At 34.9% G+C, this 17220-nt stretch overlaps 2 protein-coding genes across 3 annotated transcripts; both read right to left on the bottom strand.

The window, feature by feature from the left end:
• Nucleotides 1–899: 899 nt before the first annotated feature.
• On the bottom strand, nucleotides 900–1966 carry LOC111311281 (protein TRANSPARENT TESTA 1-like). The gene is made up of 2 exons (XM_022910657.2): nucleotides 1491–1966; nucleotides 900–1380 (listed from the first exon to the last, which is right to left on the bottom strand). The coding sequence occupies exons 1-2, from the start codon at nucleotides 1875–1877 to the stop codon at nucleotides 955–957; spliced, it is 813 nt and encodes a 270-aa protein (XP_022766392.1). The 5' UTR covers nucleotides 1878–1966; the 3' UTR covers nucleotides 900–954.
• Nucleotides 1967–3980: 2014 nt separating this feature from the next.
• Nucleotides 3981–8891, bottom strand: LOC111311280 (uncharacterized). Of its 2 annotated transcripts, none has more exons than XM_022910656.2 (6): nucleotides 8239–8891; nucleotides 8026–8149; nucleotides 7801–7927; nucleotides 5959–5995; nucleotides 5555–5807; nucleotides 3981–4374 (listed from the first exon to the last, which is right to left on the bottom strand). In XM_022910656.2, exons 1-6 carry the CDS (start codon nucleotides 8419–8421, stop codon nucleotides 4301–4303), a joined length of 798 nt encoding a protein of 265 aa, XP_022766391.1. In that variant the 5' UTR covers nucleotides 8422–8891; the 3' UTR covers nucleotides 3981–4300. The 2 variants fall into 2 exon arrangements, with proteins under 2 accessions (XP_022766391.1, XP_089621691.1); XM_089765565.1 differs by having other exon boundaries at nucleotides 3981–4344.
• Between the last annotated feature and the right edge of the window lie 8329 nt (nucleotides 8892–17220).

Below are 17220 nucleotides of genomic sequence, written 5' to 3'. Positions count from 1 at the left end.
ATTAATCTGACTTCCACGAGTTCTGTTGCCGAGTATTTAAGATTGAGGGCCTGCTAGGGTTACATACATGTGTGTTTTGTGAATTTGCGTAAGGCCAAGATTCCAATGAAACCATGTATATATTTGCCCTAGGTTTATATGACTTTGATTGGGATTTGGGAGGATTTTGTTTCTTTTATCTCCGTAATTTCCACAGATTTTACCCCAAATGTTTTCATACGAAACTAGTTAATCGATGCTATTGTCGCCTCCTTAACTAGGATTATGGGCAATGTTAACTGTCAATGTAGCCCGAGCAGTAAACAAATAGTAGTATATATATCATATAGAGACCAACTTCTGCCACATATGAAATAGCAACCGCACATATAAGACCGCAATGCATGTTTTGCCAGTTTGCGTTTATGGGGCAGAGAATTTCTTGCACTTCATGATGATGATGCAATTTGTTACGTCAAGAATCCAATGTTTTTTCACTTCAAGATGATATCCTATTGTTTTTGAATTCTTAGCCAAACATAGCACCATTCCGACACATGATTGTCTTTAGTTGATGTCTCAGTTCTCACTTCTCATTCAACAGGAGATACCCTAATAATGTTCCAGCAAATTCACTAGCCTATATCTTCCATCGTTATGTTGTTGTTTTTATCCTCTTTCTTGGATATTTATATTTGGACTGATCAACCCTTTGCTTTGCTCAAGAGCCTGAAAATCAACTCCTAGTGCCGATGTCAGGGCTGGTAATTGACCTGCAATTCACTATTGCAATATATATAGCCAAAAATGAAGCATTCTTCCATGCAATAATCTAAAGAAACAAAAATTTATAATTTAATTGGGGATTCAAAAACTATCAACCATCATATTCATTCATTAATTAAATTACAGAGCCCGTCTAAATTTAGTGAAAGAAATAGTAGTATTTATTTTAGAAGTTGGTTAAGGAAATTTTCAGACATGTAGGGAAGATGCAGCGTCCTCAAGTACCTCAAACCCATCAAATGATGGAGGAAAAGGACCGTGGCCAGGGCCAAAAGCCTTGATGTGGTCTTTGAGTGATCTCTTATGCTTGAAATCAGAACCGCAAACACAAAGCCAACGCTTGCCACAGTTTTTCTCATGGGTTCTCCAGTCACCTTTCACTGCCAAGAACTTCCCACATTTGCGGCACATAAAGGGTTTCAGCCCATGTTTCCTCTTATAATGTGTTTGCAATGTCCTAAAATCTTTTAGCGGCTTTGCGCTCGGATGTTCAATGTTGTTTTTGCATCCTTCCGCACAGCAGTAGCATGGAATGTCTAGCATGGCTCGCGGTTGGGTTCCTTTCAGCGACTCTGGTCCTTTACGATACTCTGAACCATGTCCCCACATGTGCATCTGTCACAGAAATCATTGCATATCAGTTCAAGAGGTAAGTTAGTTAAATATGCACATACATACAATAACTTGAATTTGATCTGAATTAACATGATATAGAGCAATTGCACCTGAAGATTATTGTAACGGTTGAAGGTTTTAGAGCAGACATGGCAAGAAAAATGTGTGAAGCCAATGAGGATTTCTTCAGGAGTTGGGATCCAATACTGTTTAGCAGCTCCATTGTCATTTTCCTGGCTGTTTGGATTGATGGAGATATTGGAAGGATTAGGAAGACCAATGTGCAAGGCCACAGTGACATCCTCTCCATCTTCACTGCATGCTTTAGGGTTTTGATCATCCAATGTTGTCTCTGTAGAGCCAAGAAAGCAGCTCAGCAATGGCATAGGCTCAAGAGAATTTTGCATTGCACCAGGAAAGAGATCAAGTGGCTCAAGATCAGTGTGGTTTGTACTAGAAACAAGATCAGAATCATATGAAATATCTGAAGGCTCCATGACACAAAAAAAGGCCGCAAGAGAAGAAGAATGTGGTTTTATTTTATTTAATTTGGGGAGGTTTTTATAATTGAATTGTGGTCAATTTTACAGGGTGATCATGAGAATTAAAGTCTTTGGGTAACAGAAAAAAGTTGAGGGTACGAGAATAGAGGTAGGGTGGCCGGAGAATAATGCAGTTGAATGAAAACAACCTTTGTTGAGGGGCTCATAAATATCTCCTGCTTTCTATGTTTATCTACTCTTGGGATGGAAAGGAAATACCATAAATTCTGTGGCCCAAGGCTTCTGACTTTAGCAAGACTTGCACTACAGAAGGTTGAAATTCTATGGCGATGTAGTATATGGTCTGGTTTACTCTCACCAGTAGTCAACACCACCTTGGGTATTAGATTGACAATTCCTTGCAGGGATGAAATGATTCTATTGCATGGACAGCACAAGTAGCACTTATTGTCTCATTATACAAAATCAATTGTAAAATGTGCAAAATGTAACTGTGACCGTGAATATTAGGATGTAGGTTTACTTTAAAAAGAGGTTTTCCTGCGTGTATGGACGTGCCTGGTATGCATGTATACAATTACTTAGACAAACAATGACTAGTCCACACCACATAGTCACATACCACTTAGCTATGAGCTAACTGTGGCCCGTTTGGCAGGCAATGCATGGTCAGGAAATTTGCTGCTCAAGCATTGATCTTTTTTCTTGTGTGATCCAGGATGCAAAATCCCCAGCCCCGGACCACAAACTGATACTTAGAAATAACATATATTGAAGATTGATCAATGCCGGTTTTTTCATCTTAGTTGTGCTCCATTCCAGTTCTTCTTTTGATAATTGACATCTCTCCAATCTAATTGATCCATTCGACCAAGTGATTACAATATTCTGTAATTATTCAGAACAATTTGTAACAAAATTGGCATAGCTACTTTTTAGTCTTCTGATCATGATGGGGCTCGGTTTTCATTTTCACCTGGAATATAATTCCCTTATCTTTCAAGGAACCAATGGCCTGAATTTGGCTGCAGAGGCAAAGGTGACAAATTAACACTGGTATAGTACTTGTAGTTATTGTTTCACCCTAAACCCTAATTTAATTTGTAAAAAGCTTTGTTGGACCCATTTCACAAATGCATGTAGCAGTCCTCACAAGAGTGTGATATTTACAACTGAACCAGTGTGCTATATGTACTCTCATAAGTCATGCCAGATAGTTGATTAATGGACTATCTATAACTAACCTCCATTTAAGACATTAACCAGCAGCAAAATTTTTGTAAAATGAACAAGTTTGATGAATTTACAGGCCATCATCTCCAAGGAGGCTAGCTTCTTACCATAAAGTTAGGATATGATTGCTTTTGTTGAAACTTTGGCTTTGAGTACGTATAACTAGTTATGGTACTAATTTCTAATCCTAATTCTTTTCCCATCACATTTGGTATTTGATTTCCCTAAACAATTGAACTATCGATAAAAGCGGAAAAAGAAATGCCTTATAGACTTACAAAAACTACATTAACTAGATAATTGCTGAAAATACACCTTTCATTTTCCCCCATTTGGATAGGATCCAGGGGCACATATAATATATATATATATATATATATATATATATGTTTGTTGAACAATGCCACCATGCAAAGGAGGGTCTGTGAAGTGTTATACAGCAAATCTTCTTCTTACATTTTCTTGGTTATTAATACCATGCAAAGAAGCCATAAAAGTAAGTAGGCTACAGTATTGCTTTCCAATAATTGATCCCATGGTTTTCAATCTCAAATCCCCAGCAAACTCACTCTTTAGGTGGCCAAAAATCAATTTTAAATCTTGAAAATATTGCTAATTAACTAAACATAATAACGAATTGTGATTTCAGAGGGAACCAAACTGAATTTGTTTCAGTTTGGCTCTTTCTGGTTTCAGCACATCCTCGAAATTGATCCAAACCAATTATTTATCAATAGCAATTGTATGTCTAGAGTTTCTACATGCTAGTATCATAATTAATGCCATTGGATATGGTGCACCTTTGCTTTTGATTAAACGCCATAGACAAAAGGAAAACAAAATGATGTTGAGAGCTAAATTGTTGATCAAAATTTTTTTTATTGAGGGACTGCCCTTCCCTCCTTTAGTTCATAGTTCATACAATTCTGTAAAGGATGTTAAACTCTTAATGAATGAATCACCTGAATGAATTTTTTTTCCTTGAGAATTAAAGAGGAAAAAAAAATTCTGCATAAAGTGGTTGATTAGTCCTTTTCCTGCCATAGGCCGTAGCATTAACTTGATGTAGTACCCACCCATCGGTAAATTGTTGAGAATATAAGAGTGAAATAAGGTGATAGGAAGAACATAAACTTATCAAGATTGTACAATTTGAACATTTTGGCAGGGATGAGTTCTTCCCTTTAGGTTTTTGGATCTTCAGAAGTGATGGCCCCAGCTTCTGGTTCTGTGGAGGAATGATGCGGAGTCAGTGAATCTGAGAACAAAATCAGTAAAAAAATTTATGATGAGCATTTATATGTGAAAACAACAATCTAATACGAGAGATGGAGTCCAATTTAAAAATGCATATATATTTCCATTGTTACAAAAACAATGCCCTGCAAGTGATGTTTCACTGACAAGCAGGGCCCCTCTGCCTGCCTAGCTTCCATGTTAAGTCCTTATTCATCACATTGGATAGGAGGCACTGTAAATTTGGAAATCTAACAGCCATGCAAACTACGATAGAGTTACTCTTTTACTGCACATTGATACAGTTAGCAAAGACCAATAGCTCAGCATATAAAATGAAGATAATTTAGGTTAGTACTGCTAAACTTAATGAGGATTTCAAGATAATTTTTGGCCATCTTTCTTGCTCAAATTGCTTAACTATATCGTGTGGTAAAGTCATTCTTTATTTATCCGTCATATTCCAAGAGAAGTTATTTGCCTGATCAGTACAATAGAAATACAAAAGGGTTTGATGTGTCAAAAGGATGTGTGAGAATATTAACTTTGCTACTTAAAATTTGGTTAAACCAATTCATATTCTTATATACGAGTAAAAAAATGGTTAAAACAGTGGCAGTGCATAACATGGTTGGTGGGCCTCTCCGTATTCGACCACTTGACTGCATGATCAGAATTAACCATCATCCCTGATACTGAAACCACATGCCGTCACTATTAGTTTACACTACGCTCCTCTGTCATGACTTTCTATTGACCCATCATTTGGGTCATGGCAATAACCAGACAGCTCATTCACATGTTTGAAGTTGCCCATGTGGGCCCCCCCCGGCTCTTTGGCGCATGCTACACTAAACCCTAGTACTATATATTATCTGTGAAAGAATGTGTATGTGAAAATTAGAGGAAGAAGATAGAAAATTACTACTACTTATTATGGATATCAAAAGCAAATGAGCATTTGACTCAATGGCAAGTGCATTTTTTCTTTTACTCAAAGACTTGGATTCCGAATCCTCGCCTCCCAAATGTAACAAAAAGTACTGAAACTAAAAGTTCATAACATCTACGTATATTCAGTATCATCATCAGCATTAGAGAAGTAGTTAATTCAGTATCATCATATATATGAAGCCTAATTTATGTGGGGATTCAATGGTAGTAAAAAATGAAAGGAACAGAGAGAGATAAGAATTATTTACCTGTGGAAGATGGAAAGGGATGCCTAGTGAGATGAAAGGGTGGGGGAGGATAGGTGGAGAAGGACCCCTCTATCTGAGTTGGATAGTAGAGATAGGACGGTCCGGGGATACGTTGAGCCTGGGGTGCAGAAATTGTTCCCCGGGGAGCTTGCAAAGAATAGCCATAGTAATACGGAGACCCCATTGTGGTAGATGATGATCCATACGGTTGATGATAGTATTGTGGCTGCTGAATTTGTGGATTATAGAAAGCCTGCACGTCCATTCAATAACACTCCTTACCAAACACTGTTGGCTCAAATATGTACTTACTATTCGAACAAATCCAACTTATAATTATTGTTCTTAATTTTGAGTTGAATTATTCTTAAGAAATTGCCAGAGAAGCAGGATTCATTACTTACTTGGTGATACCCGTATTCAGGACTGTAATTTGGGTACCTGTAAAGGTAGAATTCATCAAAAAATTTTGTAGAAATAAGAGCAAACCACTTGAAACTATTTAAAAAAAAAAAAAAAAAACAAATTCTTTCCATTAGAAGCAAATTGCAGGAAGCAGCATCCTTACATATAATAAGGAATTAATGGTAGCTAGCATATAAATATAAGGGACTTATTGCAACGCTACCTTAAGGTCCTACCATGATGGCAATTGTTAGTACTAATGACAACATTGGCTTTGTTAGGTACTCAAAATTAATTCAAGGTATTGATCTAATAAAGTTTTACAATGATGTAGCACGAAGATATCCAATGACGATATTTATGTGTATATATGTGTCTGATGTAATTGAAAGGTATCTCGTCAACAAATACTATATTTTTGGTCAGGAATATTTAATTATGTACTAATGTCTGGTCTTCTAGTATATTATATGTGTATATATATTTTCTTTTTCACCTAATAATATGCTTAGGTGCCAGAGGGTAATTACCTCTATTAGTTTTCCCCCTAAAACCAAATGCAGCTAACAATATTTAAACACAGGAAAAGATGGGTATGCGCTCATGAATCATGATCTTGGATGATAAGCGAAAAGGTACCTCAAGTTCCACTAGTATTAAAAATATGATCACAAAACACCTCTTATAAATTTAAAAAAGTAGAACAGAGGCAAAAATAGTTGGATTTCGTCATTGTAACAGATGTCTATGTTTATATGTGCACTTGATTCCATGCTTTAGCCATTTTATTTATGTACTTGATGTTTGCCTTTAAGTATTGCATCTGCTAGCAAAACCCAAACTAAAAGTTCAAAGCAGTCCTAGAAATGATCACATAATCTATTGAAAAGAACTTAAAGCCAACTGAGAGGAACTAGTCTATTATTGTATGGAACTTTAATTAAATGCACCATACATCAAGAAATGTTAACAGTAAATGAGCTGGAGCATTGCTTGAAATTCTCTCGGCAGATGAGGGCATTGACCAACTTAATTCAACTATAATCTTTTTTTTATGTATTAATCTTTTTCTGTCACTCTGAGCTGCCTGGGATTATAAGCAAATAGAAAGTACATAATACAGAACATACTAATTAGCAGGCTAAAAATAGATCCCTTTGTATAAACTCATATATCTACATCCTTTGGGACCACTTTGATATATACATTTGGGCAGTACAAAGTATAGCCATACTCTCCGTTATTCTTGCTGGATTTCCCAATTTGATTACCTGACTTAATTTTCATATACCATAAGAATTAAACTAGATTATTAAATTGGTTAACACATGGAAATATGATCATTCACAATAAGGGGTTACAAACTCAAATGTACATTAGGATCATTAAAGTCCATAGCTCTTCAATGTTTCTTAGTATAAAATAAAACTAGGAAACTGCCCCTCTGGTTAAACTTTTTCATTTGTTTTTTTTTTTTTTTTTAGCCACAGCAGTGCCTCTAGTAGCCTTTTTCAGGGCTCTTTTTCAGGGCTCAGTTTTATGCCAGTATATGCCACGTAAATTATATCATTGACTGCATTGATAGTGTAAGTTTCCCTTTTTTTCTTTTTTTTTTTCCTTTTTGTGTTTTTTTTATCTTAGTGATGACAAATTTCTAGTCAAATGCATTATTACTTTACTATCTACAATCTGATATACCAACTGCATTGAGGAAACACATCATTAAACATAATGTAAGACTCATATTATTATGTCCAAGCAAAAATTTGAATGCATATGGACCACTTTCTTCTAAGTAGAACATGGACAATCAATAGCTTGAAAACAACAGTGATACTTACCCATAAGGTGGATAAATGACAGGAGGTGGTGGTGGCGGAGGTGGAGGCACTGTTGCTGCAACTCCACTATAAGATGGCGCACCTTGATGTGCAACTCCCTGATAAGGACTGCTACCTTGATTTCTTCCTGCATAAAAACTTCATTATTGTCATCATCTCTTTTTTTTTTTCACTTTCAATAATTGAATGGGCAAAAGTGCAACTCAGATCAAAGAGTATGGGGACCTCGTGGCGGTGAAGGTCTAGGCCTTCCAAGTGAAGCAATGTTACAGTTCGCTCTTCTTCCATCAATTACAGGATTTGGATCAACACAAGCCCTCCTAGCTGATTCAGGGTCACGGAAAGTAACCTACAGAAATGAAGTGATATTTTTCAAATTAACACCTTAATGAACAAGATACTTAGCCATTAACAAAGTTATAGACTAATAGAACTTACAAAGCCATATCCTTTAGATTTGCCTGTGTTTTTATCAGTAATAATAACAGCCTCAAGAATCTCTCCAAACTGCTCAAAATATCTTCGCATTTCTGCCGTTGGTGTTTCCCAAGCTAGTCCCCCAACAAATACTTTTGTAAACGTTGTGTCACCAAAAGGTGATCGGTAATGTGGATAAGCCATGGCATCTAAACAAACAAAACGGGAAATGGGTAACTTTCCTTTTGCATCAAACTCTTTTGGTGTGGATGATCACATTTACAGTTGACAAGAATGGAGAAAGCTTAATCTTCTGTAATTCCACATCATTCCCTTTTCTTGTTGCTCTACTATGCTTGTCTCTATATCCATATTCACAGTCCCCCCTTTTTTACCACAAAAGAATCATTGAAGAGGGACAGAGAATGAGATGAATCCTAGTTTATGATGTTATAGAAGTTGTTGACTATTGTTATTATTTGATGGGTTGGTTAATAAAAGAGAAAGCCAGAATGGGAAAAAAGGAATGCAAGTAGTAGTTTAAAGAGAGAGAGAGAGAGAGAGAGAGACCCGACAGCTGCAAACGCTAATTTGCTGTCTATTGAGATATTGAGAGAGGGGAAGGGGGTTGGGTTTGTAATATCGAATGACAGCTGCGTGACTGAACGCACTTTAGCCTGTCTTCCCTGTCTCTGCATTAATATACTCTCCCAACCCCTCAACCAATAGTCCTTATTTTTTGTGTTTCTTTCTGTGTGTTGTCTTTTTAGTCTTGCCTCAACAAAAACTGACTTTTCTGGCTTCTTAATGTTTATTTATGCATGACTTGTAGTATTAGTTGATTGTTATTAATTGATATGAAAATTAATATCATGGTGTGTCAATCAAAATCATATGGCAGATTATAATAAGTAGTAATTAATTTGGATTTACAGAAAGAAATCATTTAATGTGATTGGTGCCACTAAGAAATCACTTAATGTGATTGGTGTCACCGTGTCTTTACCAAACATATATAGAACAAATTAGATTGGTGATTACTCTAGGAGGGGGAAATAAGATAATAGGTTTAATTATATTTAAAGATTATGAATTTGAATCAAATTCTTTTTTTTTTAACAAAATAAGCAGCAATATGAAAATAAGAAAATTGAATCAATTTAATTAAAATTTAGATTGCGACATAATTTTTTGAATAAAAAATATATGCTAAGCATGGAACTGAATCATGGGTTCACCATTTAAAGCATTTTTGTTGTTAAGTACATAGAAGGGGTCCTTTCATGTTCCCACATGAACCCATGTTCCTAACCTCCTCTAATCATAAGTTGTTTATATACAAAAGCCAACTTCCAAACAACAAAAGCAAAGAATATAACAGTTAGGATCACATAATTAATCAGTGAATGGTGATAAAAAATCATGTGCAAACGAGTGAGTCATGGGGTGGCTGCCTTTAAATCAAAATCTCAAAACTCACATAGCATCAAAATCATTCACCTTTGGTCAATCATATTAAACAAAGTTGATGTCAAGCAAAAAATGTTTGGATTAGGCATTAAAACTTTATATAATATTGTTAACGGATGACCATGATATTGTCCACAAACCCCCCCCGAGAAGCACAATGTCTTGACTTTCCACATTTCCCAATTGGAAATGCATGTCTGTCATATCCCTTGTTGTAAAGCTACCCATGGTTTAAAAGACAATCGAGCTTTTTCTCTAAAGAAACCCTTGTTTTGGCTGATGAAAACAGAGGCGCACGCACAAGCAAAGAAAGGGTCAGTTTATCTTAGCTTGTTGCCAGCGTTAGGGACGAGGAGACAGCTATAAGAAACTCTAGCTTTATGAAAACTGCACAAGTCCGTGAACTGGCAGTTCTCTCCACGTGGGGTCGTATCACTCTTTGAGAACAATGAGCTGGATTTCATCTACTTTCTTTCTCTTGTTTCCATGGGTGAGTGAGATCCACCAACTGGCTCCATCCATCAGACCAAAGCCAATCAAATGATCAATGGCTATTTAAAGTTGCAGTCTTTATGCATCTCTCAAGTCTCAACCCAAGTTGCTTTGAGAAAAATAAAGCATTTTCTCCAGTATTCTTTCCTGAGAGTCTGCCAGTAATGCTTCAATTCTCCCACCACCAAAATGGAATTGCCCTTTTTGACGTTGTCAAGAACCACTGTTCCCATTGCCTGATACCAAAAGCTGATTATCCATTCACTTTCTTTTGGATATTTTCTCATCACTTCAGCGAAAATCTTTTGATCACTTTCTTTACATTGTAAATCTTGAATTATATATGGACTATAAGCAGTTCAATTCCGATAGTACTTTTCTAATACCATCTATTCTAAATTGAAAATGTTGAGTTGGTTTCGATTATATTTTTGTCAAATTTATATCTTTGATAAATAATTCAATACTTTTGAATATGAAATTTGAGATTATCATACTCTCTTCCACTTGTATTATCCAATTAATTACAACAAGATGATTGGTCTTAAAAGAAAAAGAAAAATGAAATCTTTGTTCTGTTTTAAAGTAACATGCCACATCCAAGGAAAGGGACCTATGTCTGAGAAATCAAGAGCCCATGGTCAAAATTATTTAACTTATAGGCGACCTGTCTTTAGACATTGGGTTCAGTTCCACCCCTATTTGGGTACAAAAACACATGGTATTATTTTTATGGAGTTGGGACATGTCCATCGTTTCACTCAAAAAACTTGTTACAATTTGGGTCATGAACTACCCTAAGTGTCACCAATTAAATGAAAAAAAAAAAAAAAAAAGACAGGATGACAAAACATTAACTAAAAAAATTTAAGCTGTTTTGACAGCTACTCTAACTCTATAGTAAATGTTCTTAACAGATTCACAATATCATGTTTGCGAGATAAGATGCAATTAAGCTTGCAGGTGTAGCATTTAAGACCTATATTTGAAACCCACTAATGTAAAAAAGGCATTCAAAGACCTAATAAGATTGAAAGTTGAAAGCCTAAACTGCCTACTCTGTGCTGATTAATGGGCTTTGATGATTGGATGGTGATGCAGAAAACCAAACAATTTGGCATCAAAATACATCACCAACCTATGGGGATTCAAATTTATAGTCTTGTAGTCTGAGTATTGTGCTTAAAAGTTTTCCCTAAAAAAGAAAGGATGGATTCTACCAGCTTTATGTATTTATGTTCTTCCCCTTGGTTGGTTAATTGATTTCTTCTCAGACACTGCAGCAGGTTATTGAAAATTGAAATGGAAACGAAAATGATAGTCTCCTTAACCATATCGAAGGTTTTCCTTTGCCGGTAGGATTGGCATTTAGTGGCAGCTATGGAAAATCGATGCGATTGATTAAAGACATTGCGGAGCTCAAAATGTCCTCTGATGGGCCGACAAATTTATGTACAGTTACCTGCCCATAATCCAGTGGGTGGCCTAAAGACCAATAGCCTGATTGATAAAGAAAAAAGGAATATACAAGAGAAATAAAGGGTTTTTTTCTGAAAAACAAAATTATGATGAACATGGAGATATATGATTATAAATTTATAATTTCACAGTGAAATCTGTTTTCCTGACTCAGTATATAAAAATCCATCACTCATTCTCATGAGTAACTGGCCGAAAAAAATTCTCATGAATAGCGATATGGACCGATGAGTTATGGCCCGTCAAGGTTTTTGGTGGTCTTATAAATCCTTCTTTTTTTTTTATAAATTTTGGGCAATTTTGGACCAAATAATTAGGCTTGATAAAGTTTGGGTCTGGGCCTAAATTTGGCACTTCAAAGCTCAGAAAAGCTTGAAGTATAGATTCACAGTGTAACTTTTTTTTTTTAACCTTTAATTTTAATAAATTTAAGAAATAAGAAAATTAAATAAAATAAAAAATATGATTTAATCTCATCTTTTAAATTTATTAAATTAATGATTAAAAAATATATAAAACTAAAATAAAATTACATCATGTAAATTGATCCTTCATCTATTAAGAGCTTATATTAAATATTTTTAAGGATTATTTAGTATCAGGACTTTTAATTTTATGTTAGTTTATTGATTTTAAAGAACGTTGCTTGAATTTCGCAAACAGCTAATGGACTTTTCTCACTCTGCTAGGCCCCTGGTCAAGCTTAAGTAGGTTTAGAAGAGCTAAGAAAAAGAAACACAATGGGGGTGGTGGCGCAGTTGGCTAGCGCGTAGGTCTCATAGCTTCTGAGTTATCCTGAGGTCGAGAGTTCGAGCCTCTCTCACCCCATGATCTTTTTGTGTTTACCATTTCTGTTATCGAACCCCATGTGTAAATAATACATTAATATTTATAAATTATTTAAATTTAATATAAATAAAATTTGAATTCAAATTGATTATTATTGAATAGAATTTAAATTTGAGTAATTTGATTTATTCATCAAATTGAGTTCGAATATTTTTATATTTGATTTAAATAGTTTATAAATTTAATTAAATTTTTATATTTTAATTATTTTAATTGATAAAATATCTCAAATTATAATTTAAATTTAAATACAAATAATCGAATTTATATTGAAATTACACCCTTAATTGCAATTGTTTGACGTTTACCTTTTGAACTTTATCAACACTCCACTTATATATGCATTGTCTCTTACGTCAGGCTTATGCTATTTTGCGTCATGCACGCCGATGCTTACCTTGGATTGAGAGTTTTCACGCTTGTCGCTACCGTTATATTTTTCAGCTGAATCGGAATCAGACACCATGCTGTATGCTGTATGCTGTATGCACTCGAGCACTGTCAATTTTGTCTGTCTGTATCAATGTCCAAACGTGGACTCATCTAAGTTGCCATGTGAATGTGAATGAACTTCATTCCATTTTGTTTGTTTTGGTGAAATGACTTCAATCTTGGCCCTCATAGAAACGATCTTTGGCTCCTTGCCAATTCAAAAAGTTGGGTTCAGTCTACTAACATTTTTGGATTTCTGGCACATTTTGAAATGTATGTTGCATATGCTCTCAGGTTAAGAAAACCATGTTTTCCTTGGCGTCGTTATTTGCTTATTTTCTCTTCCTTTTGCAATCTATTGTAACTTAGATATCCTTATTCTGCTGTTCATCTTCATTCCAATGAAAAAACTGTTCGCCTACGGCTATTCCCTGTCTTAAGTGAAAGATTTTCGATTTTTAAACCACCACTTGATATTTTAACAGAGAAACAACACGGGGGATAAGTTTAATCTGTCTATCAGGTTGTGAAATTGGAAAAAATGCCTTCACTCACATAGGACCGCAAGCTTAGTACAATATCGGAAATTACTTCAGTTTGCAAACGGTTAACCCTGTTAATCACTCCACTGTCATGATCAATATATGGTTCATATAGTTTAATCTAAAATTTAATTTAATTGATTCATACAATTATTTTTAAAATATAACATCTAATAAATTAAAATTTTAAATTTTAATACTTATAATATCTTTGATTATCCCTAGGTGGTGAACTCTTTTATACCAAAAGAAAGATCATATAGTTTCGTTTGAGCAAGAGTTTCTCTTCACTTTGGCTGCTTAAGTTCTTGTGTCACGGGTTTCGACCTCAGATTCAGAATCTATGCTACCTTAAATTTGGAATTTTTTTTTTTATACTTAAGTAAACCTAAAACACAAGCGTACGGACATTAAAATAATAAAAATGACTGATTAGGTAAATTAGAAAAACAAAATAATTGATTTAAAACGTTGAAAAATGAATATCTAAATTTCAAAATCACATAAATTTAAAATTTAAATCTCGACTCATAACACTTACACTTTCCTTAAAATCCTAAGGTCCATGAATATTATTGGGACCTTTGAGCATTAGAACAAGTAAATAATCAAGAATAAAGTTGTCCTTGCTTTTACATGCCTATTGGCTTTGCAAATCTTGTGGAATAAAGTTGCCACTCACCCATTCTTGCATCCCATATCTGATCTTCTCAGATGTATGGAGAGCTCAACAACAAAGTTGAGGGTACTGACTTTTTATCCTACCACCAATCGTCCTTGCAGAATAAAATAGCAAAAAGGCTGGGGCCTGAATAATTGAGGGAGGTACACGCATTTAGTTTTCAAAAGTTTATTACCAGATCACAAGGCTAATGGTTGCCCCTTCTTCCTTTTATTTTATTTTATTTATTTTTTACTTTTCTCCTGTCCTATTGATGATGTCAGATGTAATTGTTACAAAATAATGATTAGTTGCTTTCATGCTCATGATTCTCAGTCACCTCAGCCACATGCTTATTCTGTTAATAAGATAATAGTATTTTCATGGATCATTTCCAAGCCTTGTACAACCACCATCTGATTTAGAAATTTACTTGTGTGGCTAAATCTCAGCTCCTTTAATTAACTGATGATCATGTTAGCATTTTTTACGCCTAGAGAATGCGAAGTCAGTGGCATAATTTAGTTGGGATAAGAGCCACTTAAGTCAATTTCAACTATGAAAATCCAATTCAATTTGCATAGGATATTATATAAAAGAAGTCATTCCAAAAATTGTAGGCCTTCGGGTTTCCAAGGATAGGGACTTTTTGTCTTGGAGATTGGGGCAAGTAGTGAAATCGTAAGCTTTGGCAAGTTGTTGGTCTCTAAAAAAAATTGGAAATGTCATAATCATGATAAGCCAAAAGCTTAAATGTGGGTTGCCGGAATAGATACGTCAACCACGTTAACTCAAACCCAAAGATGTTTCTGGAATTGATCTGTTTGATTTCTTCTGCTCCTTGTGTGTGATATCATAAGAATGGTAATTCTTTAAGATTCGATTAATTGACATGGTTATTAGTGATCATTAAGAAAGAACTGCTGCTTTCTTTGTCTGGTCCTACTGGCCTGCGGAATGACTGATTCAGAATTTTTTTCATTCAGGAATTTTCAATTAGGCTTCTGTGCAAGGAAAAGTCCTTATCTTGGGAAGTGGGAACATATCTTATCTGCCCAACTATCCTATGCGGTTATGTCTGGTCCAAAACCAAAATCCAATTTCATGCTTTTGGCATTTTAGTGACAATGTTTTTGCCTCGCTAGATTATACTGCTATTGGCAGCAGTAAATTTAAACAGTCAACATTCTTAATTCACAGTAAATTTTTCTTTTTTTTTATTATGATTGTTATATATATTTAATGGTCAAAAGAGTATAGCGATCTTTTTTCCTCTCAAAGCCTTCAATAAATAATCAAAAAAAATTTTATCATTTGTGCCAACCTTTTGATATAATCAATGTCACATCAACTCGGTCTTATCCTAATTGTCATTTTATATTTTTCGTTATCTTACTTATAAATATGAAAACTTAGGTATCATGAAAATATGTTTATCCTACTTATTTCTCTCTCTGTCTCTCTCCTTCCTACTTTTTTATTGACTTGATCTTTACTAACTTACGCATCAGAATGCAAACATAGGAAACACCCATATCTTTACCTCTAACCGTCCTTCTTTTTTACATTTGTGAGAATACCTTCAGGTCAGAGCTCGACACCAACATTTGGTGCATCAGGTAGGAAATCTCATATTAGTCGAGCACAAAATAATGCCACCAAGAAAAAGAACCCTAGAGAAAGGAGAGGCAACTATCTTGGCTGGAACAGAAACTCACTTAGCTAGCATTTTGTCTATCCAGCTCAACCACAGGTAGGACTGACCATAAAACAATTTCAAGCCTTAACAAGAACAAATACAAGCTCTCAAGTAGTTGTTGCAAACTATAAGCCCACCACAAATTTCGAAAGATCCAGACTTAATCACACCTAGTCGAGAAGCCACTATCGAACAATCGAGCTAGAAGAGGTGGAGGTCTTCTCAACCTCCAGAGAAGAAGAACACACAAACTCAACTCATCATCACCCTAACCATAATTCCATACTTGCCACAACCTAAAAATCCAAACAAACAGACCATAAATATCAACCCAACAGAGATTTGGAAGCTCAAATGTAAGCTATGGAAAAATAGATGAAAATGAAAATAATGGCATTTGAAGATGAGATCAAGTTCTTGGAGACCTCACCCTTTACTGAAAAAATTGACAGAGCCATGCCTTTCAAAGGATTTAAAATGCTAACCTTGAATATGCATGATAGTACTTTCAACCCCTTTGATCATTTAAAACTTTACAAAACTAACATGATAATGCAAAGGGCAAACGAGGCTCTAATGTGCAAAGGTCTAACTACTATGTTAGAAGGCGCAGCTTAATCCTAGTACTGCAACCTAGAGCTAGGTTAATCACTGCATTCAAAGAGTTTAGCCATTTGTTCCTATCTAGATTTGTGAGTAACCAAAAAATAAATAAAATGACTCTAAGCTTGATGTTAATTCGCCAAGGATGAAATGAGACTTTGAAAAGCTACGTCATGCATTTTAATGCAGAAACTTTAGGTTAAAGACTTGGAATAACGGTCGCTGTTGCCATACTGATAAGTAGACTAAATGATAAGGAGTACTATTTAAAGCTGACATTATCGCTAGAAGCATCCAAACTCTAGTTGATGTCTTGCTAATAACAGAGAAATACATTAATATTGAAGCTATAATGAAAACTAATCGAAGTAAAAGAGTCTCATTCCTCATCTTCGATCATAAAAAAGGTAAAGATTTCTACAATCCTCCTTAAAAGGGAAACAACATATGGCTAGAAGCCCCAGTGGAGAAAGAAGCTATACTGCACTAAATACCTTATGTGAAAAGATTTTGATATAAATTAAAAGAAATTTCAACCTTAGATGGCCTAAACCATTAAGATAGAACACAATAAGGGATTCAATAAAAAAAATGCCTTTCATAGAGATATTAGTCATCATACCAAAGATTATGTTGACCTAAAAAATAAGATTAAAGCTCTAATAAAATTAGATTAATTGAAAAAATTTATAGGCAAAGAAGACAAGACCAACTTAGAATGGACTACAGATAAAATCACAGAGTGCCCACTTGAGGCAAAGAGAGAAAAGCAGAGT

The sequence above is a fragment of the Durio zibethinus genome, chromosome 1 (genome assembly GCF_047325235.1).
Source record: "Durio zibethinus cultivar Kanyao isolate XHJ-2024 chromosome 1, ASM4732523v1, whole genome shotgun sequence".
NCBI lineage: Eukaryota > Viridiplantae > Streptophyta > Magnoliopsida > Malvales > Malvaceae > Durio > Durio zibethinus.
This window is presented reverse-complemented; position numbering and strand designations above follow the sequence as displayed.

What these genes read in the sequence shown, in the direction of transcription:
- LOC111311281 (XM_022910657.2), bottom strand. Translation starts at nt 1,877, where the DNA reads ATGGAGCCTTCAGATATTTCATATGATTCTGATCTTGTTTCTAGTACA. An exon ending in ACCGTTACAATAATCTTCAG is followed by an intron (nt 1,381 to 1,490) that starts GTGCAATTGCTC and finishes TTTCTGTGACAG; the next exon opens with ATGCACATGTGGGGACATGG.
- LOC111311280 (XM_022910656.2), bottom strand. Translation starts at nt 8,421, where the DNA reads ATGGCTTATCCACATTACCGATCACCTTTTGGTGACACAACGTTTACA. An exon ending in CTGAATACGGGTATCACCAA is followed by an intron (nt 5,808 to 5,958) that starts GTAAGTAATGAA and finishes ATGGACGTGCAG; the next exon opens with GCTTTCTATAATCCACAAAT. An exon ending in TCCCTTTCCATCTTCCACAG is followed by an intron (nt 4,375 to 5,554) that starts GTAAATAATTCT and finishes TTTTGTTCTCAG; the next exon opens with ATTCACTGACTCCGCATCAT.